General features: G+C 45.2%; 1 protein-coding gene across 8 annotated transcripts in view; it reads right to left on the reverse strand.

Annotated features, from left to right (window-relative positions):
- The window catches only part of LOC134895232 (transducin-like enhancer protein 4), a 201,358-nt gene that overhangs the window by 31,323 nt on the left and 142,039 nt on the right, over window positions 1-27,996 (reverse strand). For 4 of the 8 annotated variants that reach the window (XM_063913828.1, XM_063913826.1, XM_063913824.1 and 1 more), the window contains 7 exons: window positions 25,439-25,558; window positions 17,998-18,051; window positions 17,689-17,841; window positions 16,351-16,480; window positions 15,642-15,832; window positions 14,482-14,558; window positions 13,524-13,773 (listed from right to left, as the gene is read on the reverse strand). In XM_063913828.1, coding sequence (XP_063769898.1) covers window positions 13,524-13,773; window positions 14,482-14,558; window positions 15,642-15,832; window positions 16,351-16,480; window positions 17,689-17,841; window positions 17,998-18,051; window positions 25,439-25,558 — 975 coding nt within the window. The remainder of the gene's footprint in view (window positions 1-13,523; window positions 13,774-14,481; window positions 14,559-15,641; window positions 15,833-16,350; window positions 16,481-17,688; window positions 17,842-17,997; window positions 18,052-25,438; window positions 25,559-27,996) is intronic. The other 4 variants (XM_063913827.1, XM_063913829.1, XM_063913825.1 and 1 more) reach the window with 1 other exon arrangement.

Consider the following 27,996-nt stretch of genomic DNA (forward strand, 5'->3'; position numbering starts at 1 on the left):
AATGCTTTTCTTTTGATGAGGTTTTTGTAAATGAAGACTTCGCACTACTAAATTCCAACTGAATTGTAATATAATAATTCCAGTTAAATTAGTACATTGTCTTATGTCACATTAGGGTTCTCTTTAAAAAAAGTTCTCCTTTAAGTGGATGAAACGTGTCAGGTGTTACCTTACGCTGGTGTGCCATATTGGATTCCTACTGCCCGGTGCCCTTGAGTGACATTTCAGCCCTAAAAATGTCTCGCTCACTCTAAAGTATGATGCTGCAGTCGCAGCGGTAGTAGAGGAGTGATGCCGCAGATATAATGGCCTTGGAGAGTGCAGCCCGAAGCACGCTTCATCACAGCAGTGCGCAGTATCCTTACCCAAATCTGGAGTGGAGAATGGTGCTGCAGTGTTAACGACAAATACCATATCTCACTGGGGTGATTAACTACACACAGCCGGACTTCTGATTTGAATGTTTCCTGTGTAAACTGCATTGAGGGCATGCAAGTATCCACACTATTATGGGCCTTGTAGTTCCACAGACTATTTCAACATTTGGATGATTGTGCAGTGCTTACATTCTATCATCTCATTGATCTTGAACTGGTATTTCATGCACATCCAGTATATATTCTATTACAGCGTAAGATAGATGATAAAGATTTAATATCTAAACCACGAATATATATAATTTATGTATTGTTTCTTGACCACTTAATTTTGCCCTATTGGTGGACATTTAAAATATATATTGTTTTTTTGCCACCGGCGACAACTGTAAGTATAACTACCAACATTCCAGGAGGTGCACTGGCTATCAGGTCTTAGGGTGAGGCAGGCCCTGTAGCAGTCTCTAAAGTGCTAATTACACCATTACCCGCACCCAAACTCATCGAAGAGCATAAACAGAGCTTCACAGCACAGGTGCAGGTGGCTGGACATTTTGCTATTAGTCTTGTTCATGTGTTCCACCACTACTTGTTGCCTATGAACTTCCACATACTTATTTGATCATTCAAAATGGGTCTACATACTGAACCAACTTGCCAATTTATAAAAAGGACGATAAACCTAACATACAAGTTCAATTAAATTTTTTGAAAACCAAATAAAACAATGTAGTTTTCCAGATATCCTACATGACCGTAACCAAATGAGCTGCTCTGTAGGAGGAAAAGAGACAAAAAAACATTCCAATCTCATTGCTACACAAAATATACGTTATGGTAGGATAACACTGGGATATGATGAAGCGACAGCGGATTTGCACCAATCGGTCAAAGCTTTTCGGCTTCCCAGCATGCAACGGGCCCGTCCATATATCCCCCCTCCTGGCTCAGGCAAATCGGTTGTATTCTCAAAGCTCAAGGCAGGAGCAGCATAGATGGCCCTAATCAGGCGAGAAGAACACACAAGCACACCCTTCCGTACAAGAAGGAAGAGGTTAGTGAGTAAAAGGATCCTCAAATCAGGTGAGTCAGAGTGGGATCCCTTTGGACTTAGGAGAAATACTGTTATCAACGGTTAAGTTCTTACCATAACGTATATTTCTCCGGTAGGGTCCACAGGTTATCCACAGGATAACATTGGGATTTCCCAAAGCAATTTAGTGGTGGGGATGCTCCTGATTGGACAGGAGAATCCTTTGTCCGAATTCAGCATTGTGAGAGGCAAAGGTATCCATGGCATAATGTGTAATGAATGTGTTAATGGAAGACCATGCGGCTGCCTTACATATATCTGTTCTGCTGAAGCACCATGTTGTGCTGCCCACGATGGACCTACCTTACGAGTAGAGTGAGCAGAGACATTAGCCGAAACAGGGAGATCAGCTCGAGAATATGCTTATGAAATCGTCATCCGAAGCTACCTTGCCAGTGTCTGCTTATCAGCAGGCCATCCTAGAGAACGGAGAGAATCTGTCTTTCTGATGGCACTGGTACAATCCACGTAGATCCTTAAGGCACGGACCACGTCCAGTGATGCATCTCCCAAAGAAAGGCCCGGTTCCTGGAAAGCCGGGATTACAATTTCTTCGTTAAGGTGAAATTTAGACACCACCTTGGGAAGATACCCAGATTTAGTTCTAAGAACTGGTCTATCTGGATAAAAAAAAATTCAGAAATGGAGGCCGACATAACAATGCCCCTAAATCTGGTACTCTTCTAGCTGATGCCATGGCCAGTAGAAAGAGAACTTTAGCTGTCAACCATTTAAGATCCACTTTATTAAGTGGTTCAAATGGGGCAACTTGAAGGGCCTTTAGGACTAAATTTAAGTCCCAAGGCATTTTAGGAAGAACAAAAGGAGGTTGAATGCGCAGCATTCCCTGGAAAAAAGTACGCACATCCTGTAAGTTGCCAATTTGTCTTTTGGAACCATACAGTCAATGCTGACACTTGCACTCTCAAGGAAGCCACCTTCAAACCTTGATCCATTCCTGCCTGAAGGAATGCTAAGACCCCAGAATCTCTGAAAGACCTAGGGTCCATTTTCTGTTCACTGCACCAATGAATATAGGTTTGCCATAATCGGTGAGAAAATCGGTCTGAGGAAGGTTACCTTGCTCTAAGCATTGTTTGAATTATCTGTTGACTTCAGGATAGAGGTTTCAAGAGCCACGCCGTCAAAGACAGTCGTTACAGATGACTGTGATAACAAGGACCCTGCATCAGTAGATCTGGACGTTGAGGGAGCAGGAGTGGAGCATTCATCGACATTCTCTGCAGATCTGTACCAATGTCTTCTGGGACAAGCCGGAGCTATTAATATCACGGCACCCTTTCCTTGCTTTATCTTTCTCACCATCCTGGGTAATAAGGTGATTGGAGGAAACACATAGGCCAAATGAAAGTCCCATCTCACAGACAGGGCATCCACAAAGATCACTATGGGATCCTTTGTTCTTGACCCGTATGCGAGAACTTTGTTGTTCTGACGGGACGTCATGAGATCTCTCTCTGGCAACCCCCACTTGTCGACTAGAGTCTGGAAGACCTCCTGGTGTAGAGCTCATTCGCTTGCCTGAATGGTGTGTCGACTGAGAAAATCCGCATCCCAGTTTAGGATTCCTGGAACGAACACTGCAGAAAAGGCTGGATGATGAAGTACTGCCCACTTTAGTGTGTGACTTACCTCCGTCATAGCTTTTTGGCTGCGATTTCCTCCCTGATGGTTGAGGTACGCTACTGCCGTCGCATTGTCAGAGTGGATCTGAATTGTTTTTCCCCGAAGAATGTCCTTTGCCTGAATCAATGCCATGTATATGGCCCGAAGTTCGAATATATTTATTGGCAGGCAACATTCTTCCTAGTTCCATTGCCCTGGAAACAAAACCTTTCTGACACTCCTCCCCAGCCCTGGAGACTGGGAAATATTGAGAATGGATGCCAATCTGATATCCAAAAGGGTCTCCCCTTGTCCAGATGAGATGTCTGTAGCCACCAGGCTAATGACCCTCTTACTTCCATCGTAAGGACCATGGTCTGCGTTTTTATCATCTGATGCAACCCATTCCATTTGGCAAGGATCAGATGCTGCAGAGGCCTCGAGTGGAACTGTGCATACTTCACCATGTCAAATGTTACACCATCAGTCCCATCACACGCATTGCTGTGTGAATGGATACCTTTTGACTGTGTAGCAACTCCTGAATCCTTGACTGAACCTTGGATATCTTGTTCAGAGGTAAAATTACTCTCTGAAGGCTTGAATCCAGTACAGCCCCTAAGTGAGTCATCCGCTGTGACGGAACCAGAGACGATTTTGTCCAATTTATGAGCCACCCATGCCTTTGCAGACATGTTATTGTTTGTTGCAGATGACCTAGGAGCAATTCCTGCAACTGTGCCAGGATTAAAAGATCGTCGAGGTATAGAAAAAAATGTGTATCCCCTGCTGGCAGAGATAAGCTGCCTCCATAATTTTGGTAAATACTCTGGGGGCTGTGGCTAACCCAAAAGGTAGGGCTTGGAACTGAAAATGCTGTTGGAGGATAGTGAACCTGAGATGGCACTGATGGGACAGTGCTATAGGAACATGTAGGTAAGCATCCTGGATATCCAGGGATACCATATAATCCCCTGGCTCCATGGCCAAAATGATGGAACGTTTAGTATCCATATGAAACAGAGGTACCCAAATGTATTTGTTCAGCACTTTGAGATTGAGAATGGGTCAGAAAGACCCATTTGGCTTCTGAACTAGAAACAGGTTAGAGTAAAAACACTGTCTTCGTTGTGCAGGAGGAACAGGAATGATTACTCCTGAATGAAGCAATTTCTGAACTGCTTCTTGCAAAGCCCTGGCCTTCGTCTCTACCCTACACAGGCTGGTACAAAAAAACCTTTGAGGAGGGTGCTTCTTGAAGGCAAAAGCATAACCTAGAGATACTGCTTCCTGCACCCAGGCATCTGTTGTAGACTGCTGTCAGATCTGTGCAAACTGAAGAAGTCGGCCCCCTCCCAGGGATCCGCCAGGTGGAGGCTCGCACCATCAGGCTGATGGCTTATTTTCAGTTTTACCAACTGGTCACCGGTAGCCTAATGCTTTTTAGTCTTACCAGACTTGTTGTATTGGGGCTGCCTGCCATCACTTTTTGCTTTAGCTTTTCCTTGAGACCGAAAAGCTGGAAATTTAGGTTTGAATTTGTATGTGGAAGGAAACTTTACTTTCTTGGAGTCTGCTTCTGACTCCAAAATATCTGTCAATTCTTTACCAAAAAGAATACCTCCAGAAAAAGGCAGATTCCAAAAACCTTCTTAGATTCTGAATCAGCTTTCCACGTACATGGCCAAACTGCTCTGCGAGCAGCTATTGTTGAAGCTGATGCCCTGGAGGCAATAGTACCCATATCTAATGCTGCTTCTTCCAAGACCATTGCAGCCTGTTTTATATGTGCTTTATGGGATTTTTGCTCTCTAGATGCCATTGAAAAATCCCCCTCCAATGCATCAGCCCAGGCAGCCACTGACTTTTGCCATCCAAGCTGAAGCCATGGCTGGCCTTATGACTGCCCCAGACAGGGAAAAAAATGTTTGTTTGTTTTTTAAATCCATCCACTCTCCTATCCGTGAGATCATTTAATGATGTTGAAGGCAGAGGTAATGTAGATTTTCACACTATTTAAATCACATGCATATCGACCTTCTGAACCACCTCCATTTTAAAACGATTCCCTGCTGGAAGAGGATAATTGGAATTCCATTTCCTAGGAATTCTAAACTTCTTATTGGGCATAGCCCAAGCCTCTTCCATGATTTCAGTCAGCTTATCTGACCCCAGAAACTCAGTCTTAACTGTTCTGGGACGTTTAAACACAGGTGCCTTGGTTTTTAACACGGGCTCTGCTGAATCCTCTAAGGATAGAATGGCTTTCATAGCTTTAAATAACTCAGTTATATCCACTGAGCTGAGACCTTCCTCCTCCTCTACGTATGCCGAACCAGAGTTTATTGAGCTTTCATCCTCCGATGAATCCTCATCTGAAACATGTGTAGCCTGTGAGGATGAAGATTTACTTACCACTGGCTTATCAGCCTGTTTCCTTTGAGAGGCTGCTGCTGGAAGTGATAAACCGCAGGTGGGAAGCTGCATGTAAGGGTTAATTGTGTAACCTTTCCCTGGTACTGGAGTTGGAATTATCCGTTCAGTTATACTGGATAATGTCTGTGCAAACATAGCCTAAGGCAGATCAACCTGCACCTGAATCTGCCTTGTATTTTTCAAGAGACCCTTGTGAAAGCTAAAACAATTTGCACACAAACCATCCAGAACCAGATCCTGAGAGGTTAACCCAGCTTTGTAAGACAAACATGATATGAGTGTAGGTGTTGCTGTGAGTATCTTCCTCACCTTAGCCGCTCATTAGACATGATAAATAATCAACACTTCCCCAGTGTACTACACAATTTGTGATTGTAATCACTTTAAGCTTTTTAAAGTGACATACTATCTGACCCTACCCCGCTATGCACCAGCATTGAGGATCGGAATAGAAAATAAACTGACAGAACATATAGTAAAGTCAGCAATCACACTAGCAGTCAATCACATGTTATACATTAGTATAATAAGCAATATGAGCACATCATCAACTACATTTCAAGTATGTAAGAGAACATATTACTGAATCATGTTTAAAAAGATCTACCGTATTCAGACGCACAGCAAAAGAAACAACAGTAATAGAATACAGAATCATATGCGATAGGCACTTAATTATTCGTACTCAAAAGGTAGATAGAGACTTAGTGCGGTATTACCCATACTCAGAGTGGGATACAGAGAGACTCACCCCGCTTCCAGGACCGATCAATAAGTTTGCGAACACTGAGTGGATCCAGACGCTAATAGTGTACACTGCTGCTCCATGAAACTACAGTGAACACAGACGCACCAGTCACACAGCCGCCTATGCTGCGACTGGGTCCCCTTTGTATACAGCGTCTCAGACGGAAGCTGGAAAACAGTTCATGGCGGGAGACTCGGAGGAAACTGGCCATGAACTGGTGGGAGAGGCGACCAGGAGAGTATCCGACTCCCCACTGCTGACATCGACCCTAGGGATCGCGGCCTCATACTATTCCTGGAGCCTATAATTCCTAAGACCTAGCGCTGGTGCACCTGAGGTGGCAACCGCGTCAGTTACTGTTTGGTAGTCTTCTCCCAAAACAGTACAGCTGTGTCCGTATTCCCCTTCTAAACGGAACCGATGCCTTACCTTCTCCCCGTGCTCCGGCCACAACCTGGTAACGTCTGCTGGACCTGCTAGTATATCCGACACAGACGCCCGCCGAAACAGCACTGTACTCGTGGGTAAGCATTGTCGCGACCAGGCGGAGAGTTGTTGGAGCAACTCTTTCTAAGGTATGTATAAGACACTTTTTAGAAAGATCACTTAAGAAAAAAATAAGATTTTACTTACCGATAAATCTATTTCTCGTAGTCCGTAGTGGATGCTGGGGACTCCGTCAGGACCATGGGGATTAGCGGCTCCGCAGGAGACCGGGCACAAAAATAAAGCTTTAGGATCAGGTGGTGTGCACTGGCTCCTCCCCCTATGACCCTCCTCCAAGCCTCAGTTAGGATACTGTGCCCGGACGAGCGTACACAATAAGGAAGGATTTTGAATCCCGGGTAAGACTCATACCAGCCACACCAATCACACCGTACAACTTGTGATCTGAACCCAGTTAACAGTATGACAAACGTAGGAGCCTCTGAACAGACGGCTCACAACAATAACAACCCGATTTTTTTGTAACAATAACTATGTACAAGTATTGCAGACAATCCGCACTTGGGATGGGCGCCCAGCATCCACTACGGACTACGAGAAATAGATTTATCGGTAAGTAAAATCTTATTTTCTCTGACGTCCTAGTGGATGCTGGGGACTCCGTCAGGACCATGGGGATTATACCAAAGCTCCCAAACGGGCGGGAGAGTGCGGATGACTCTGCAGCACCGAATGAGAGAACTCCAGGTCCTCTTTAGCCAGGGTATCAAATTTGTAGAATTTTACAAACGTGTTCTCCCCCGACCACGTAGCTGCTCGGCAGAGTTGTAATGCCGAGACCCCTCGGGCAGCCGCCCAGGATGAGCCCACCTTCCTTGTGGAATGGGCCTTGACAGATTTAGGCTGTGGCAGGCCTGCCACAGAATGTGCAAGTTGAATTGTGCTACAAATCCAACGAGCAATCGTCTGCTTAGAAGCAGGAGCACCCAGCTTGTTGGGTGCATACAGTATAAACAGCGAGTCAGATTTTCTGACTCCAGCCGTCCTTGAAATATATATTTTCAATGCCCTGACAACGTCCAGCAACTTGGAATCCTCCAAATCGCTAGTAGCCGCAGGCACCACAATAGGCTGGTTCAGGTGAAACGCTGACACCACCTTAGGCAGAAACTGAGGACGCGTCCGCAGTTCTGCCCTGTCCGAATGGAAAATCAGATATGTGCTTCTATACAATAAAGCCGCCAATTCTGACACTCTCCTGGCTGAAGCCAGGGCCAGTAGCATGGCTACTTTCCATGTAAGATATTTCAAATCCACCGATTTGAGTGGCTCAAACCAATGGGATTTGAGAAAATCCAAAACTACATTAAGGTCCCACGGAGCCACTGGGGGCACAACCGGGGGCTGTATATGTAGTACTCCTTTTACAAAAGTCTGGACTTCAGGAACTGAAGCCAATTCTTTCTGGAAGAAAATCGACAGGGCCGAAATTTGAACCTTAATGGACCCCAATTTGAGGCCCATAGACAATCCTGTTTGCAGGAAATGTAGGAATCGACCCAATTGAAATTCCTCCGTGGGGGCCTTCCTGGCCTCACACCACGCAACATATTTTCTCCAAATGCGGTGATAATGTTGTGCAGTCACCTCCTTCCTGGCTTTGACCAGTGTAGGAATGACCTCTTCCGGAATGCCTTTTTCCCTTAGAATTCGGCGTTCAACCGCCATGCCGTCAAACGCAGCCGCGGTAAGTCTTGGAATAGACACGGTCCCTGCTGAAGCAGGTCCCGTCTTAGAGGTAGAGGCCACGGATATTCCGTGAGCATCTCCTGAAGTTCCGGGTACCAAGTTCTTCTTGGCCAATCCGGAGCCACGAGTATCGTTCTTACTCCCCTTTGCCGTATAATTCTCAGTACTTTTGGTATGAGAGGCAGAGGAGGAAACACATACACTGACTGGAACACCCACGGTGTTTCCAGAGCGTCCACAGCTATTGCCTGAGGGTCTCTGGACCTGGCGCAATACCTGTCCAGTTTTTTGTTGAGGCGAGACGCCATCATATCCACCTTTGGTTTTTCCCAACGGTTCACAATCATGTGGAAGACTTCTGGATGAAGTCCCCACTCTCCCGGGTGTAGATCGTGTCTGCTGAGGAAGTCTGCTTCCCAGTTGTCCACTCCTGGAATGAACACTGCTGACAGTGCTATCACATGATCTTCCGCCCAGCGAAGAATCCTTGCAGCTTCTGCCATTGCTCTCCTGCTTCTTGTGCCGCCCTGTCTGTTTACGTGGGCGACTGCCGTGATGTTGTCCGACTGGATCAACACCGGCTGACCCTGAAGCAGGGGTTTTGCCAGGCTTAGAGCATTGTAAATCGCTCTTAGCTCCAGTATATTTATGTGAAGAGACATCTTCAGGCTTGACCATACTCCCTGGAAGTTTCTTCCCTGTGTGACCGCTCCCCAGCCTCTCAGACTGGCATCCGTGGTCACCAGGACCCAGTCCTGTATGCCGAATCTGCGGCCCTCTAACAGATGAGCACTCTGCAACCACCACAGAAGAGACACCCTTGTCCGTGGCGATAAGGTTATCCGCTGATGCATCTGCAGATGCGATCCGGACCATTTGTCCAGCAGATCCCACTGAAAAGTTCTTGCGTGAAATCTGCCGAATGGAATCGCTTCGTAAGAAGCCACCATTTTTCCCAGGACCCTTGTGCAATGATGCACTGACACTTTTCCTGGTTTTAGGAGGTTCCTGACTAGCTCGGATAACTCCCTGGCTTTCTTCTCCGGGAGAAACACCTTTTTCTGGACTGTGTCCAGAATCATCCCTAGGAACAGCAGACGTGTCGTCGGAAACAGCTGCGGTTTTGGAATATTTAGAATCCACCCGTGCTGTCGTAGAACTACTTGAGATAGTGCTACTCCGACCTCCAACTGTTCTCTGGACCTTGCCCTTATCAGGAGATCGTCCATTTTCTTTGAAGAAGAATCATCATTTCGGCCATTACCTTGGTATGGACCCGGGGTGCCGTGGACAATCCAACCGGCAGCGTCTGAAACTGATAGTGACAGTTCTGTACCACGAACCTGAGGTACCCTTGGTGAGAAGGGCAAATTGGGACATGGAGGTAAGCATCTGTCCCGGGACACCATATAGTCCCCTTTTTCCTAGTTCGCTATCACTGCTCTGAGTGACTCCATCTTGATTTGAACCTTTTTATGTAAGTGTTCAAATATTTCAGATTTAGAATAGGTCTCACCGAGCCGTCTGGCTTCAGTACCACAATATAGTGTGGAATAATACCCCTTTCCTTGTTGTAGGAGGGGTACTTTGATTATCACCTGCTGGGAATACAGCTTGTGAATTGTTTCCACTACTGCCTCCCTGTCGGAGGGAGACGTTGGTAAAGCAGACTTCAGGAACCTGCGAGGGGGAGACGTCTCGAACCTCCAATCTGTACCCCTGGGATACTACTTGTAGGATCCAGGGGTCCACTTGCGAGTGAGCCCACTGCGTGCTGAAACTCTTGAGACGACCCCCCACCGCACCTGAGTCCGCTTGTACGGCCCCAGCGTCATGCTGAGGACTTGGCAGAAGCGGTGGAGGGCTTCTGTTCCTGGGAATGGGCTGCCTGCTGCAGTCTTCTTCCCTTTCCTCTATCCCATGGCAGATATGACTGGCCTTTTGACCGCTTGCCCTTATGGGGACGAAAGGACTGAGGCTGAAAAGACGTTGTCTTTTTCTCCTTTATACGGCAATACTTCCATGTGCCGTTTGGAATCTGCATCACCTGACCACTGTCGTGTCCATAAACAACTTCTGGCAGATATGGACATCGCACTTACTCTTGATGCCAGAGTGCAAATATCCCTCTGTGCATCTCGCATATATAGAAATGCATCCTTTAAATGCTCTATAGTCAATAAAATACTGTCCCTGTCAAGGGTATCAATATTTTCAGTCAGGGAATCCGACCAAGCCACCCCAGCGCTGCACATCCAGGCTGAGGCGATCGCTGGTCGCAGTATAACACCAGTATGTGTGTATATACTTTTTAGGATATTTTCCAGCCTCCTATCAGCTGGCTCCTTGAGGGCGGCCCTATCTGGAGACGGTACCGCCACTTGTTTTGATAAGCGTGTGAGCGCCTTATCCACCCTAAGGAGTGTTTCCCAACGCGCCCTAACTTCTGGCGGGAAAGGGTATACCGCCAATAATTTTCTATCGGGGGAAACCCGCGCATCATCACACACTTCATTTAATTTATCTGATTCAGGAAAAACTACAGGTAGTTTTTTTTTACACTCCACAAAATACCCTTTTTTGTGGTACTTGTAGTATCAGAAATATGTAACACCTCCTTCATTGCCCTTAACAAGTAACGTGTGGCCCTAAAAGAAAAATACGTTTGTTTCTTCACCGTCGACACTGGAGTCAGTGTCCGTGTCTGTGTCGACCGACTGAGGTAAAAAGACGTTTTAACGCCCCTGACGGTGTTTGAGACGCCTGGACAGGTACTAATTGGTTTGCCGGCCGTCTCATGTCGTCAACCGACCTTGCAGCGTGTTGACATTATCACGTAATTCCTTAAATAAGCCATCAAGTCCGGTGTCGACTCCCTAGAGAGTGACATCACCATTACAGGCAATTGCTCCGCCTCCTCACCAACATCGTCCTCATACATGTCGACACACACGTACCGACACACAGCACACACACAGGGAATGCTCTGATAGAGGACAGGACCCCACTAGCCCTTTGGAGAGACAGAGGGAGAGTTTGCCAGCACACACCAAAACGCTATAATTATACAGGAACAACCTTTATATAAGTGTTTTTCCCTTATAGCATCTTAATATATATAATCATATCGCCAAATAAGTGCCCCCCCTCTCTGTTTTAACCCTGTTTCTGTAGTGCAGTGCAGGGGAGAGCCTGGGAGCCTTCCCACCAGCATTTCTGTGAGGGAAAATGGCGCTGTGTGCTGAGGAGAATAGGCCCCGCCCCCTTTTCGGCGGGCTTCTTCTCACGTTTTTCTGAGACCTGGCAGGGGTTAAATACATCCATATAGCCCCAGGGGCTATATGTGATGTATCTTTTAGCCAGTATAGGTATTTCATTGCTGCCCAGGGCGCCCCCCACAGCGCCCTGCACCCTCAGTGACCGCTGGTGTGAAGTGTGTGACAACAATGGCGCACAGCTGCAGTGCTGTGCGCTACCTCATGAAGACTGAAAAGTCTTCTGCCGCCGGTTTCTGGACCTCTTCACTTTTCGGCATCTGCAAGGGGGTCGGCGGCGCGGCTCCGGGACCGGACTCCATGGCTGGGCCTGTGTTTGATCCCTCTGGAGCTAATGGTGTCCAGTAGCCTAAGAAGCCAATCCATCCTGCACGCAGGTGAGTTCACTTCTTCTCCCCTAAGTCCCTCGTTGCAGTGAGCCTGTTGCCAGCAGGACTCACTGAAAATAAAAAACCTAACAAAACTTTTACTCTAAGCAGCTCTTTAGGAGAGCCACCTAGATTGCACCCTGCTCGGACGGGCACAAAAACCTAACTGGGGCTTGGAGGAGGGTCATAGGGGGAGGAGCCAGTGCACACCACCTGATCCTAAAGCTTTATTTTTGTGCCCTGTCTCCTGCGGAGCCGCTAATCCCCATGGTCCTGACGGAGTCCCCAGCATCCACTACGGACTACGAGAAATAGATTTATCGGTAAGTAAAATCTTATTTTTTTCTTAAGTGATCTTTCTAAAAAGTGTCTTATACATACCTTAGAAAGAGTTGCTCCAACAACTCTCCGCCTGGTCGCGACAATGCTTACCCACGAGTACAGTGCTGTTTCGGCGGGCGTCTGTGTCGGATATACTAGCAGGTCCAGCAGACGTTACCAGGTTGTGGCCGGAGCACGGGGAGAAGGTAAGGCATCGGTTCCGTTTAGAAGGGGAATACGGACACAGCTGTACTGTTTTGGGAGAAGACTACCAAACAGTAACTGACGCGGTTGCCACCTCAGGTGCACCAGCGCTAGGTCTTAGGAATTATAGGCTCCAGGAATAGTATGAGGCCGCGATCCCTAGGGTCGATGTCAGCAGTGGGGAGTCGGATACTCTCCTGGTCGCCTCTCCCACCAGTTCATGGCCAGTTTCCTCCGAGTCTCCCGCCATGAACTGTTTTCCAGCTTCCGTCTGAGACGCTGTATACAAAGGGGACCCAGTCGCAGCATAGGCGGCTGTGTGACTGGTGCGTCTGTGTTCACTGTAGGTTCATGGAGCAGCAGTGTACACTATTAGCGCCTGGATCCACTCAGTGTTCGCAAACTTATTGATCGGTCCTGGAAGCGGGGTGAGTCTCTCTGTATCCCACTCTGATCCCACCTGTATCCCACCTGATCCTAAAGCTTTATTTTTGTGCCCTGTCTCCTGCGGAGCCGCTAATCCCCATGGTCCTGACGGAGTCCCCAGCATCCACTAGGACGTCAGAGAAATAGTAAGATTATAAAAAGAAGAAAGCTTAGGCTGCTAAATACCAGCAGCCCTCTGACCATGGTCTGGCTCCTGCTGCACCAAACAAAAAACATATTTGCCTGAGCCAGGAGGCAGGGATATATGGACAGGCCCGTTGCATGCTGGGAGGCCGAAAAGCTTTGACCGATAGGTGCAAAGCCGTTGTCGTTTCATCATATCCCAATGTTATCCTGTGGATAACCTGTGGACCCTGCCGGAGAAATACAATGTAAACATGCCAAGATAAGAAAGAGCTAATAAAATATACACAAATTATTACTGGCACTCACCAGGCAGTCCAGTTGGGAGACGGGGCTTTTATTCCCTGGGTGACTAATGTCCCAGACTTTGACACATCCCTTCCCACCGGTGTACACATGTCTTGTGGGGTTGCTGATGGTAACTGCGCAAACCACTTCTCCGTGATTTAGAGTGTTTATCTGTCGTGCGTGCCTTGGGATTCCTGGGCCAATCAGTGCGTCAGGAGGGAAAGGGACAGGCTGCATCTGGCCATCGGCACTTACATGGAATGAATACGCACTAATTACAGAAAAAAAAAACATAAAACAAATGGTAAATCTTTTTTCTGTACACAAAATGTTATTGTTATACTAAGAAATTTTCACACACCCACTGAAAATGTTAAAATGTTATTTAAAAACTAACTACAGATAAAATAAAGCAACTGCAATTAAAAGTAATAAAGGCTAGCCATAACCTCCTCTGAACTAATACCAAAAGGGCAGTTCCTAAAAATCGTTATTAATTTAAGTTTAGTTAAGCTCGAATGGACAAATCTAATTGGGCATGAGGCTCTATGAGTATTTATACGGGAAATGTGCATCAAAAACAAATTATTTTTATTTTCCTCCATATAAGCTTTAAAGTGAAGCGCACCATCATTACTTATCCTATAGTGTCACACTGCACTCCCTCATCATAGTTTACCATCATGACTATCCTTTTGATTTAGAAGCTTTCTACTGAAGTTCAACATAGCAATTATTTATGAAACAATGTATTCCAAAAGATACATAAAATAAGCATCTGCAGCTTGTGCCATGAACCATGAAACCATTACAAAGGAGCAAAAAAAAAAAAAAACCCCGAAACCGATGAAACAGATGCCAACTACGAAAGCCCTGGAAGGTAAAATCCTCTTCAAAACTGTGATTTACACTTAAATAAAGGGATTAAAATAAGAAAGTAGAATATATGACCGGAAGATAACCAATATAAGTTACTCACGGTTTTCCGCCTGGGATTCCGGTCAGATTTGGAGGAATTCCTGGAACTCGCATGTGATGATGTGGATCAAAGCCAACCTAAATGTATATTGGAAGAGAAGAAAATTACTTGAATATAAATGCTATTTAACACATTTGGCGTAAGTATATAGCTTTGAATATTGATTGTAATATCCTGATAACCAGTGCCATCCCTTACAGATCACCTTCACTACACTGCAGAGTATTGGTCTTTCTAATCAGCACTTTTAAAGAGAAAGCTGAATTACTTTATGTTATCAATATATTTATTAAAATAGGTCTGTGTGTGGCTTTGTAGTCCTCACCAAGAAGGAATAGTTATTATAAACGGGTCTTTGTATATGCTGTAATCTTAGATATATAAATTGGAAGTTTTCTACAGCCTATATCGTTATTACAGCTAATTTATAGAGCCCCACCAACTTGCCAGTATGTTTTCAGAGTGGCAGGTAATCAAAGTACTGGAGGAACATACAAATGCCACACAGATAGTAGTACCCTGGTTGAGAATCAAACTCATGACCCCAGTGCTCTCATGGAACAATGCTTACCACTGTGCAACTATGTTTGCTGAACTCTCTTCTCACTGGGCTTGGCATATTAGCTTAACATTCACCATGTTGACATAAATTAATTGTTGACAAGGACACAATATTAACACTGTGGGGCAGATGTATTAACCTGGAGAAGGCATAAGGAAGTGATAAACCAGTGATAAATGCAAGATGATACACGCACCAGCCAATCAGCTCCAATATGTAAATTAACAGTTAGAAGGTGATTGGCTGGTGTGTGTATCACCTTGCACATATCACTGCTATATCACTTCCTTATGCCATCTCCATGTTAATACATCTGCCCCTGTTTGTCCTTAAGGTAAGCTTACGCCCTTCTGCCAGATCTTGACAAATATTTCTAAAATCTAGGAGCCAGACCACTTTCAACCCACCCCAAAGAAAAAAAACACCTAAAACCATTACCTATTATCATATCATACAAATAGCCTAGCACTGTAGGTTCTACGGTCTTCCAGAGTGTAAAAGTAGAATTCCCCTTTATACAAAACATATGAGCATAAGGTAGCAGTTCACAGGAAAAGAAAAGCCTTGTAAACACATAACTAGTGGATCAAGTTCTTACCACAGGGGATCGTCCATAGGCTGCAGCAGCAGCAGCTGCTGCCGCGGCAGCACTCATCTGGGGAGAGATGTTGTGAAGACTGGCATAAGCTGCTCCTGGACTGGTCAGCTCCCCATTCATTCCAGTATGTGGAACTATACCAAATGGGGTTGGATAAGGACAAGGAACTGCCATGGGAGTTCTCAGACCTGCTGAAAGCAAAAGTATACAATTAGGCTGTAAACCATACTGTACAACCATGTAAAATAAGTAACATGCATATTTTTTGCATTATTTAATGAGCCTTACCTTAGTAACCCATTTCAACTATAGACCTTTTTATCTAAACTAATCTTAACACATACACAACTTTTCAAAAGAGTTGAAGCAATGATGTGATAATTCAAAGTCAAAATCATACAAATAGGACGGTCACTTCTAGATCCAGGGGGCAGGAACAAATACCTGCAATGGCCATTATGGTTGTTCCAGAATGGAACCTCATGGCTATTAACATTGCACGTTTACTCTGGAATCCCTATGGAAGGGCAAAGGAAAACTTGTGAAGATGGAGGTAATGTGACAGTCTGATATGTACAGAGCTGAGCATTACAATGATGTTCGGTAGCACATCGCATTCAATTAAATGAATGCCTCGGAATTCCAATATTGGCGATGAGGACATCTGTGTAATAAATGTAAAAGTGTAATTAAATAAAAAACATCTTACTTAATGGGTCGACTCCTGGAGGTTTGCCAGGCACAGGCCGCAGTCCAGTCGAATTACTTCCGGGTGTGGGGGCATCAGTTCTTGGAGTAGGTGTGTTAGATTTTGAAACCGGAGTTGTAGACTTCTCATTCTTCCAGGAGGTGAACAAAAAGTTAAAGACAAAAGTAAGAAAAAAAAGAAAAGAAAAAAAAACCAAGCCCCCCACCAAAAACAAATCAATCCATACGAATGCCTGACTGCAAATATGCTCGTCTTTGAATAATAAAAAACAGGTAAGTGTTACATCAGCACTACACAGCCACTAACAAAAGGAATCGCTGGCTGAACGAAAGGATACAACATGCTAAATGACTTGAATCCTCCCAAAAGTAAACAACTTATTGACTTTATGGTTTACTCTACAGCAAACCTCAAATATTCACCCAGCTAAAGTCAACATACCTAATGGAAGAGTCATAACATATGTGCTTTCACAATCATATCTTTCAAGTATCTATTCATAACATAGGAGTGTACAGCAGTCCTGTGTAACCAGAGCAGCTTGAATGGAACACACCTGTAAGGAATAGCTTGTGCAGAAGATGTCATCCAGCTGCAAGGTTTAAAGGGAACATATACCCCAGAGTGTATTTTCCCTATAGCTCAGTGCAACATATTGACGAAACATAATCACAACACTGAACCTTATTTATCAAAGTAGTAACACTTATTATTTTAGGAGACTACATATAGCTAATTAACCCCTTCTGACCACATTTTGAACATTCAATGCATGCTAAAAAGGTCATCTTTATTTGTTTAAAAGGGTGGTACGCTTACTAAGGTCTTTGAGTATAGAACAAAACGGACTATTCCGTATTTTTGATTGTTAAATAACTCAAGGTAGGTTGCCAACACAAACAAAAAACAAATGTGGGTAACAAATTGCTCCTTCGACATTTACCCTGGATTTCTAAAAACGTTTGGTACAACAGTCCGCTCTTCTGTTGACACCTCACACTTAATTGGCTTGGCTAATTCTACCTATGCCAGAGCCCACAGCGTCAGTGATAATGCATTACTTGGCAGCAGAAAATGCATATAACAACTGCAGCTCTACAATACTCAACCTATGTATTTATTAACAAAACTGCTACTTAGGGAGAGAAAAAAGAAAACAATGGTTTTACCTATCTTATTTGCATTTATTTACAATGAAATACTGGACTAGTGATGGGCATTACTTGGCAGTAAAACAAAACGCCCGCACATTCTCACAAGCTTACCCATGGACATGGCTAGCTGTAGCAGATCTAATCCTATATACAACTATAGTAAGCATATAGTAAGTGGTCTTACAAGGCTGTGTTCTTTGGACTTTGAAGAAGGAGTGCTGCTTGATGATGCAATGGAGGCTGGACTGATTGGAGGATCCTTCTTTAAAAGTCGGGCTTTATCCAAACCGTTCTCCCTTGGCGAATGTGCCGGACTACCTCTGGGCGAAGAAGGGTCCTTTAAAAAAAAAAAATCAAGACGTTGTAACATCACTGCTATTACCATGTTACATGCAATACACAAGCCTGTCTCTTTACGTAGAGCAATGAAAATTCAATAAAACAAAAAAATTTAAATCCAGCAAACAAAATATAAAATAAACAGTACACACACCTCATTGGAAACATCCACCACCAGGTTATCATCACTTTTTTCACCATCACTGTCCTGCATGGAAAATAAAATACTTATCATATGGTGCTGTGCGTGACATTGCCAATTACATAAGTGGAGGTTGGGGTGTGGTTTACTTGTATCCAATTAATTTAATCCTTTAACCATTTAGCAACAATGACCGCTTTTTCCTAAAACCCAACAGACGCGCACGATCATAACCACCAGTGAAAGTCTGAGACTACAGTATGTAGTGATTACCAAGAATTACGGACATAAAACAAATACGAGTCACAGACACTCACTTAACCCTCTGTCTGGTTTGAATAAGTGCTTTAGGCACATGGATAGCAGGATGGTAGCAGCTACACTATAATAAAAATAAGAATTTACTTACCGATAATTCTATTTCTCGTAGTCCGTAGTGGATGCTGGGAACTCCGTAAGGACCATGGGGAATAGCGGCTCCGCAGGAGACTGGGCACAAAAGTAAAAGCTTTAGGACTACCTGGTGTGCACTGGCTCCTCCCCCTATGACCCTCCTCCAAGCCTCAGTTAGGATACTGTGCCCGGACGAGCGTACACAATAAGGAAGGATTTTGAATCCCGGGTAAGACTCATACCAGCCACATCAATCACACCGTACAACCTGTGATCTGAACCCAGTTAACAGCATGATAACAGAGGAGCCTCTGAAAAGATGGCTCACAACAATAATAACCCAATTTTTGTAACAATAACTATGTACAAGTATTGCAGACAATCCGCACTTGGGATGGGCGCCCAGCATCCACTACGGACTACGAGAAATAGAATTATCGGTAAGTAAATTCTTATTTTCTCTGACGTCCTAGTGGATGCTGGGAACTCCGTAAGGACCATGGGGATTATACCAAAGCTCCCAAACGGGCGGGAGAGTGCGGATGACTCTGCAGCACCGAATGAGAGAACTCCAGGTCCTCCTCAGCCAGGGTATCAAATTTGTAGAATTTAGCAAACGTGTTTGCCCCTGACCAAGTAGCTGCTCGGCAAAGTTGTAAAGCCGAGACCCCTCGGGCAGCCGCCCAAGATGAGCCCACCTTCCTTGTGGAATGGGCTTTTACAGATTTTGGCTGTGGCAGGCCTGCCACAGAATGTGCAAGCTGAATAGTGCTACAAATCCAACGAGCAATAGTCTGCTTAGAAGCAGGAGCACCCAGCTTGTTGGGTGCATACAGGATAAACAGCGAGTCAGATTTTCTGACTCCAGCCGTCCTGGAAACATATATTTTCAGGGCCCTGACTACGTCCAGCAACTTGGAGTCCTCCAAGTCCCTAGTAGCCGCAGGTACCACAATATGCTGGTTCAAGTGAAACGCTGAAACCACCTTAGGGAGAAATTGAGGACGAGTCCTCAATTCTGCCCTGTCCGTATGAAAAATCAGGTAAGGGCTTTTATAGGATAAAGCCGCCAATTCTGAGACACGCCTGGCTGAAGCCAGGGCTAACAGCATTACCACTTTCCATGTGAGATATTTTAAGTCCACAGTGGAGAGTGGTTCAAACCAATGTGATTTTAGGAACCCCAAAACTACATTGAGATCCCAAGGTACCACTGGAGGCACAAAAGGAGGCTGTATATGCAGCACCCCCTTGACAAACGTCTGAACTTCAGGAACTGAAGCCAGTTCTTTCTGGAAGAAAATCGACAGGACCGAAATTTGAACCTTAATGGACCCTAATTTTAGGCCCATAGACAGTCCTGTTTGCAGGAAATGCAGGAAACGACCCAGTTGAAATTCCTCTGTAGGGGCCTTCCTGGCCTCGCACCACGCAACATATTTACGCCAAATACGGTGATAATGCTGTACGGTTACATCCTTCCTGGCTTTGATCAGGGTAGGGATGACTTCATCCGGAATGCCTTTTTCCTTCAGGATCCGGCGTTCAACCGCCATGCCGTCAAACGCAGCCGCGGTAAGTCTTGGAACAGACAGGGTCCCTGCTGGAGCAGGTCCTTTCTTAGAGGTAGAGGCCACGGGTCCTCTGTGAGCATCTCTTGAAGTTCCGGGTACCAAGTCCTTCTTGGCCAATCCGGAGCCACGAGTATAGTCCTTACTCCTCTCCTTCTTATGATTCTCAGTACCTTGGGTATGAGAGGCAGAGGAGGGAACACATACACTGACTGGTACACCCACGGTGTTACCACAGCGTCCACAGCTATTGCCGGAGGGTCCCTTGACCTGGCGCAATACCTGTCTAGTTTTTTGTTGAGGCGGGACACCATCATGTCCACCTTTGGTTTTTCCCAACGGTTCACAATCATGTGGAAGACTTCTGGGTGAAGTCCCCACTCCCCCGGGTGGAGGTCGTGTCTGCTGAGGAAGTCTGCTTCCCAGTTGTCCACTCCCGGAATGAACACTGCTGACAGTGCTATCACATGATTTTCCGCCCAGCGAAGAATCCTTGCAACTTCTGTCATTGCCCTCCTGCTTCTTGTGCCGCCCTGTCTGTTTACGTGGGCGACTGCCGTGATGTTGTCTGACTGGATCAGCACCGGCTGACCTTGAAGCAGAGGTCTTGCTAGGCTTAGAGCATTGTAGATGGCCCTTAGCTCCAGGATATTTATGTGAAGTGATGTCTCCAGGCTTGACCACAAGCCCTGGAAATTTCTTCCCTGTGTGACTGCTCCCCAGCCTCTCAGGCTGGCATCCGTGGTCACCAGGACCCAGTCCTGAATGCCGAATCTGCGGCCATCTAGAAGATGAGCACTCTGCAACCACCACAGGAGACACACCCTTGTCCTTGGTGACAAGATTATCCGCTGATGCATCTGAAGATGCGACCAGGACCATTGGTCTAGCAGATCCCACTGGAAGGTTCTTGCGTGGAATCTGCCGAATGGGATTGCTTCGTAAGAAGCCACCATCTTTCCCAGGACCCTTGTGCATTGATGCACTGAGACTTGGCCTGGTTTTAGGAGATTTCTGACTAGTTCGGATAACTCCCTGGCTTTCTCCTCCGGGAGAAACACCTTTTTCTGGACTGTGTCCAGGATCATCCCTAGAAATAGAAGTCGTGTCGTCGGGATCAGCTGCGATTTTGGAATATTGAGAATCCAACCGTGCTGGCGCAGCACTATCTGAGATAGTGCTACTCCGACTTCCAACTGTTCCCTGGATCTTGCCCTTATCAGGAGATCGTCCAAGTAAGGGATAACTAAAACTCCCTTCTTTCGAAGGAGTATCATCATTTCGGCCATTACCTTGGTAAAGACCCGGGGTGCCGTGGACAATCCAAACGGCAGCGTTTGAAACTGATAGTGACAGTTCTGTACCACAAACCTGAGGTACCCTTGGTGAGAAGGGTAAATTGGGACATGTAGGTAAGCATCTTTGATGTCCAGAGACACCATATAGTCCCCTTCTTCCAGGTTTGCAATCACTGCTCTGAGTGACTCCATCTTGAATTTGAACCTTTGTATGTAAGTGTTCAAGGATTTTAGGTTTAAAATTGGTCTCACCGAGCCGTCCGGCTTCGGTACCACAAATAGTGTGGAATAGTACCCCTTTCCCTGTTGTAGGAGGGGTACCTTGATTATCACCTGCTGGGAATACAGCTTGTGAATGGCTTCCAATACTGCCTCCCTGTCTGAGGGAGACGTCGGTAAAGCAGACTTTAGAAAACTGCGAGGGGGAGACGTCTCGAATTCCAATTTGTACCCCTGAGATACCACCTGAAGGATCCAGGGGTCCACTTGCGAGTGGGCCCACTGCGCACTGAACTTCTTGAGACGGGCCCCCACCGTGCCTGAGTCCGCTTGTAAAGCCCCAGCGTCATGCTGAGGACTTTGCGGAGGCGGGAGAGGGCTTTTGTTCCTGGGAACTGGCTGTTTGTTGCAGCCTTTTTCCTCTCCCTCTGCCACGGGGCAGAAATGAGGAGCCTTTTGCCCGCTTGCCCTTATGGGGCCGAAAGGACTGCGCCTGATAATACGGTGTCTTCTTAGGTTGAGAAGCTACCTGGGGTAAAAATGTGGATTTTCCAGCAGTTGCCGTGGCTACCAGGTCTGATAGACCTACCCCAAATAACTCCTCCCCCTTATAAGGCAATACTTCCATGTGCCTTTTAGAATCCGCATCACCTGACCACTGCCGCGTCCATAAACCTCTTCTTGCAGAAATGGACAGCGCGCTAACTCTTGATGCCAGTCGGCAAATATCCCTCTGTGCATCACGCATATATAGAAATGCATCCTTCAAATGCTCTATAGTCAGTAATATACTGTCCCTATCTAGGGTATCAATATTTTCAGTCAGGGAATCCGACCACGCCAGGCCCGCACTGCACATCCAGGCTGAGGCGATTGCTGGTCGCAGTATAACACCCGTGTGAGAGTATATACATTTTAGGATATTCTCCAGCTTTCTATCGGCAGGTTCCTTAAGGGCGGCCGTATCAGGAGAGGGTAGTGCTACCTGTTTAGACAAACGTGTGAGCGCTTTATCCACCCTAGGGGGTGTTTCCCAACGTGCCCTATCCTCTGGCGGGAAAGGGTACGATGCTAATAACCTTTTAGGAATTATCAGTTTTTTATCGGGGGAAACCCACGCCTCATCACACACTTCATTTAATTCCTCGGATACAGGAAAAACTACAGGCAGTTTTTTCTCACCAAACATAATACCCTTTTTAGTGGTACTTGTATCATCAGAGATATGCAATACATTTTTCATTGCTTCAATCATGTAACGTGTGGCCCTAGTGGAAGTCACGTTTGTCTCCTCATCATCGACACTGGAGTCAGTATCCGTGTCTGTGTCTGCCATTTGAGGTAACGGGCGTTTTAAAGCCCCTGATGGCGTTTGAGACCCCTGGACAGGCACAAGCTGAGTAGCCGGCTGTCTCATGTCGTCAACTGTCTGTCGTAAAGAGCTGACACTGTCACGCAATTCCTTCCATAAGCTCATCCACTCAGGTGTCGACTCCCTAGGGGGTGACAACTGTATAATAGGCAATTGCTCCGCCTCCATCTCATTTTCCTCCTCAAACATGTCGACACAATCGTACCGACACACCGCACACACACAGGGAATGCTCTGATAGAGGACAGGACCCCACTAGCCCTTTGGGAGACAGAGGGAGAGTATGCCAGCACACACCAGAGCGCTATATATAGACAGGAATACCACTATAAAATGTGCTTTTCCTTTATAGCTGCTGTTAGTATCAAAACTGCGCCAAATTAGTGCCCCCCTCTCTTTTTTACCCTTTTCTGTAGTGCAGGACTGCAGGGGAGAGTCAGGGAGACGTCCTTCCAGCGGAGCTGTGATGGAAAATGGCGACCGTGTGCTGAGGAGATAGGCTCCGCCCCCTTCTCGGCGGCCTTTTCTCCCGCTTTTTTGGTGAGTTCTGGCAGGGGTTAAAATACATCCATATAGCCCTGGGGGTTATATGTGGTGTATTTATGCCAGCCAAGGTGTTAACATTGCTGCTCAGGGCGCCCCCCCCTAGCGCCCTGCACCCTCAGTGACCGAAGTGTGAAGTGTGCCTGAGTAACAATGGCGCACAGCTGCAGTGCTGTGCGCTACCTTGTTGAAGACTGATGTCTTCTGCCGCCGATTTTTCCGGACCTCTTCTTGCTTCTGGCTCTGTAAGGGGGCCGGCGGCGCGGCTCTGGGACCGAGCTCCGAGGCTGGGCCTGTGTTCGGTCCCTCTGGAGCTAATGGTGTCCAGTAGCCTAAGAAGCCCAATCCACTCTGCACGCAGGTGAGTTCGCTTCTTCTCCCCTTAGTCCCTCGATGCAGTGAGCCTGTTGCCAGCAGGTCTCACTGAAAATAAAAAACCTAAAACTAAACTTTCACTAAGAAGCTCAGGAGAGCCCCTAGTGTGCACCCTTCTCGGCCGGGCACAAAAATCTAACTGAGGCTTGGAGGAGGGTCATAGGGGAGGAGCCAGTGCACACCAGGTAGTCCTAAAGCTTTTACTTTTGTGCCCAGTCTCCTGCGGAGCCGCTATTCCCCATGGTCCTTACGGAGTTCCCAGCATCCACTAGGACGTCAGAGAAACACTATTTACTTTGGTTCAACTGACAGATATTGGAAAATACTTCTTGCTACAAACCCCCTTTAAAAAAAAAAAAAAAGGGCACATAAAAGTACACTTCATTATTCTTCTGCTTTATAAGGTACTAGATGCAAAATAAGCTAAGCAGGCAATTTATCTAGCTCTAGTTTAATCATCCACAGCCAAAAACAGCAGCTATACCTTTGTATGGCAAGTGAATAGCACATTTAGCACAATCTAACCTCATTATAATTAGAACAATGTATTGGCCAATATGGAACTTTTAAGAGAAGATTCCACTGTATATCAGTGTACTAACAAGAGGCCTCTGTGTCACAGCAGTGCGGTCTCAGGAGATGCAGACAGATGAATGCTGTTAGGCTTTAGCTGGTAGGACACTAAACAGCTGACAAACTAGAATGACTCAACGTTAAGATTAAATAAAACTAAGTGACTATTTCAAGGACTTAAAATTGTTTGGTAGCAAATATCTTTTCCGCAGGACGCTGTAAGTGGCGCTATTTACTTATAGAACCAAGAAACTCCCACAGCTGTACATCTTGTATAAAGTAGGGTACATTCCAAAACATAAATGATTTACTTACGACAATCTAGGCTCCATGTCTTAACAGATATGTCTGCAAAATCTTCTAGCATAATGGATTTTCAGCCATGTTCCAATGTTAATGCTACTATCTTCCCAACATGTGAGTTTCAGAATTTCACATTGAATCAGTGCAGGATAATACGCAGTAGCTTGTGGGCACCAAATGTCAATGTTATTACAGTGTGTAAGGAGGTGGGGATTAGCATGCTACAACTACATTATGACCTGGGGAGCAGGCAGCTAGCCCACAGGCTACCAGGTATTATCACTTGTTGGGACGATACTAGCATTCACACTGGAGAATTCCTTAATCTGTCCATTATGTTTGAGACTGTATTGCATATACTTATATTTCACTGTTAACACTAGGAACCTAGCCTACCATTAGGATATACATCATTTTCTTTCTGTACTCACGTAGTCAATATATGAAACTAAAGTGAATACTTGAAGTTTAAAATGGTGTTCAATTTAACAATTGTTCTAAAGCATCATATTGATGACTAAGTAAACACATACAACATATGAACTTTACTAACTTCTCACTAAACAAATGCTTGGCTACGTTCAGACTAAATCAAATACACCCTTAGGAAATATTTATGCTTCTTTATGATCCATTAAGCATATTTGCTTGTCAAATATAAACTGCGTCAGTCACGTTCAACTAGGAACATTAAATAATATATCATATAACAGAATTATTGTTGTAGGCATGAGTTTGCTTTTTACCTGCCCAGTCTGCGGCTCTCAATATTGAAGCATAGTTAAAAGAAGTCCCCTGTTACTTACGTAACGAGTTGCTATCTCTTTTTCTTCAGTCTTTTGCTTTTTGCTGTCTGAAGAATAATCTGCTGAATTTCTGTGTTTTTCTGCTGCTCTGAAACTTGCAGATGGAGACACAGACGAGCTCTGCAAAAAAAAAAGGAGGTAAAGGCACAGAGATGTTACAACTATATTTGTCAAATATAGTAACTTTATTCCAGCCTGGCCCCAAATTGAGGCATGAATCGCCCAAATAATAGTTTGGCAGCATCAAAAGGTGATTACTATTGTAAAATCTTCTATCAGCCAATAAATGCACCACAGTCTGAGTGTGCAATCAGTAACCAAGAAACATTATGCCATTCTTAAATGCCTCCTGGTGTGTTATGGGCATATGTAAATATGTTACACTTTAAGGCCCAGATTTATCAAGCCTTGGAGAATGATAAATAGCACAGTGATAAATTACCAGCCATTCACCTCCCAACTACCATGTCACAGGCTGTGTTTAAAGAACGACAGGAGCTGATTGGTTGGTACTTTATCATGTGCAATTTATCACTCATCAAGGCTTGATAAATCTGGGAGCAAATATCAGATTTCCACCTTTAATATTTTAAATAAAAAGGTGCCTCATGACAACAACAAGTACAAAGAGGAATTGTTTAATTCATGTAGTGGTTTCTCACCTAGGTATCGATATCTGGTAATAGTAAGATGACACAAGCGTAACGTTACACATATGCCTGCAATACTTATAAACATGAAAGAACACTTGAGGATTTGGATGAGTTGAATCTCAAAATGGGAAAAGTGTACCCGAAGAACAGGGTTTTGTAGCCTACAAAAGGAATTAGCCAAAGCAAATTAATTTACCCAGCTCAAAAAGTTGCTGCTTTTATTTTGATTAGTTAATACACCACCTATGCTACGCTCACTTTCAGTAGCATTAGATCCTTTTAACAGGTTCCTGTCACTTTCCTGTACAAATTGCGGAACTGATAGACGAATTCTGAAGTCTAATGAAGTGCGGTATTGGTGACATAATTCAGCAGGGAACATTATTCATAATGGACTGAAAAAGATGTCACATTTCTTCACTGAAGACATTGTGAAACTGACATGTTAGAAAGAAGTCTCTATGCTCCATTTAACATCATAAAATAACACGCTGAAATGACCACTTCCAATTTGTTAAACAACATATGCTGTACTCCATTAAGTACAGCAGAGCACACATATTCATAAGGGAGGTAGGGCATGGAGCGGCTCACAAATGTGTACTACAAGAGTTAGCTAAAGGCTGATTAAAAGGCCTGGCGAAACTGTCCTGACTTTTCAGGTTCCCGTAATTATTCTCACAGTATTTTGATAATAAGGGTCCATTAGATGTCTACATTCCAGATAACAAAGCACTGTCAGATGACTGCCCATTTTCAGGACGGAAAAATACGTCTGCCCGGCAGAACAGGTACACATGGAAGCCCTAATAGCGTTATTTAAAATTAAAAAAAAAAACAATACCAAAAATTAACACAAGTACCACTGATGTGCAAACGTGGATTTAACTTGTTGTTTTGCTATGATGGAAGTCATGACAAACATCTTTGTATTTGTCTTCTCACTGTCAGTCACATGACTTACAGCATGATTGTTGTGTAATAAAAATCATCAACTATGAAACTAAAGGCCCATACACATTAGACGATGTCGCTCTGTGAGCGACATCGTCTAACGTTTCCCCCTCCCGGGCCGGCCGGTTGGCGGCCGCCTGTATGCACTGAGCGATATGACAGCTCATATCGCTCAGTGACGTCACGCCCCCGCCAGCCCTGCATGAAGGTCGTGGACGACAGTCCACATCCTTCATGCATGCCCTACCGACAGCGACGATCGTTGCCGACCCGCGGGGCCGCGCATCGGTCGTCGCTGGCGGCATACACACTTAACGATAAAATGAGCGACGTCGCTCAAGGAGGGGGAAAATGAGCGACGTCGCTCATTATATCGTTAAGTGTGTATGGACCTTAAGATACCATAATAAATCATAATAAAATCTTGTTCCTGCAAAACGCTACACTACAACTTTTGGCAAGTTGATTTTCATAATTTACTGTACTCCATTATGGTTTCCATACTCTCTGAACAAGCTGGTATGTGTTTAGCAACATGATACTACACATACTGTTCCAGGTAAAAGTGGAGGAATTGCTCCTCTTATCCATTGCAACCCCTATGTACAGTTATGTAGTACCTGGTGCTAAATCCAACACCAATGCAAATTCAACATTTCTATGGTGTTATGGATATCAGTTGCAACACACCGTGCTGGGAGTATAAGGAATATAAGGAAAGAGAACCACAGAAAAGACATGTAAGAGTATGGAAGTTGAGTTGGATGTTGCGTGGCATAAAAGATAGGAAGTTCTTCAAAATCAGAATCAGGTTAAAACTAATTCTAGTAGGTGGTTTTGATGGGATCCGGTTAGCCTACCGGCATTCGGGATGCTGGCAGTTAGAATACAGACGCTGGAATTCTGACATCAAACATAATGCCAGTGCCGGAATCCCAGCTGTCAGCATCC

This window comes from Pseudophryne corroboree, chromosome 1 (genome assembly GCF_028390025.1).
Source record: "Pseudophryne corroboree isolate aPseCor3 chromosome 1, aPseCor3.hap2, whole genome shotgun sequence".
NCBI lineage: Eukaryota > Metazoa > Chordata > Amphibia > Anura > Myobatrachidae > Pseudophryne > Pseudophryne corroboree.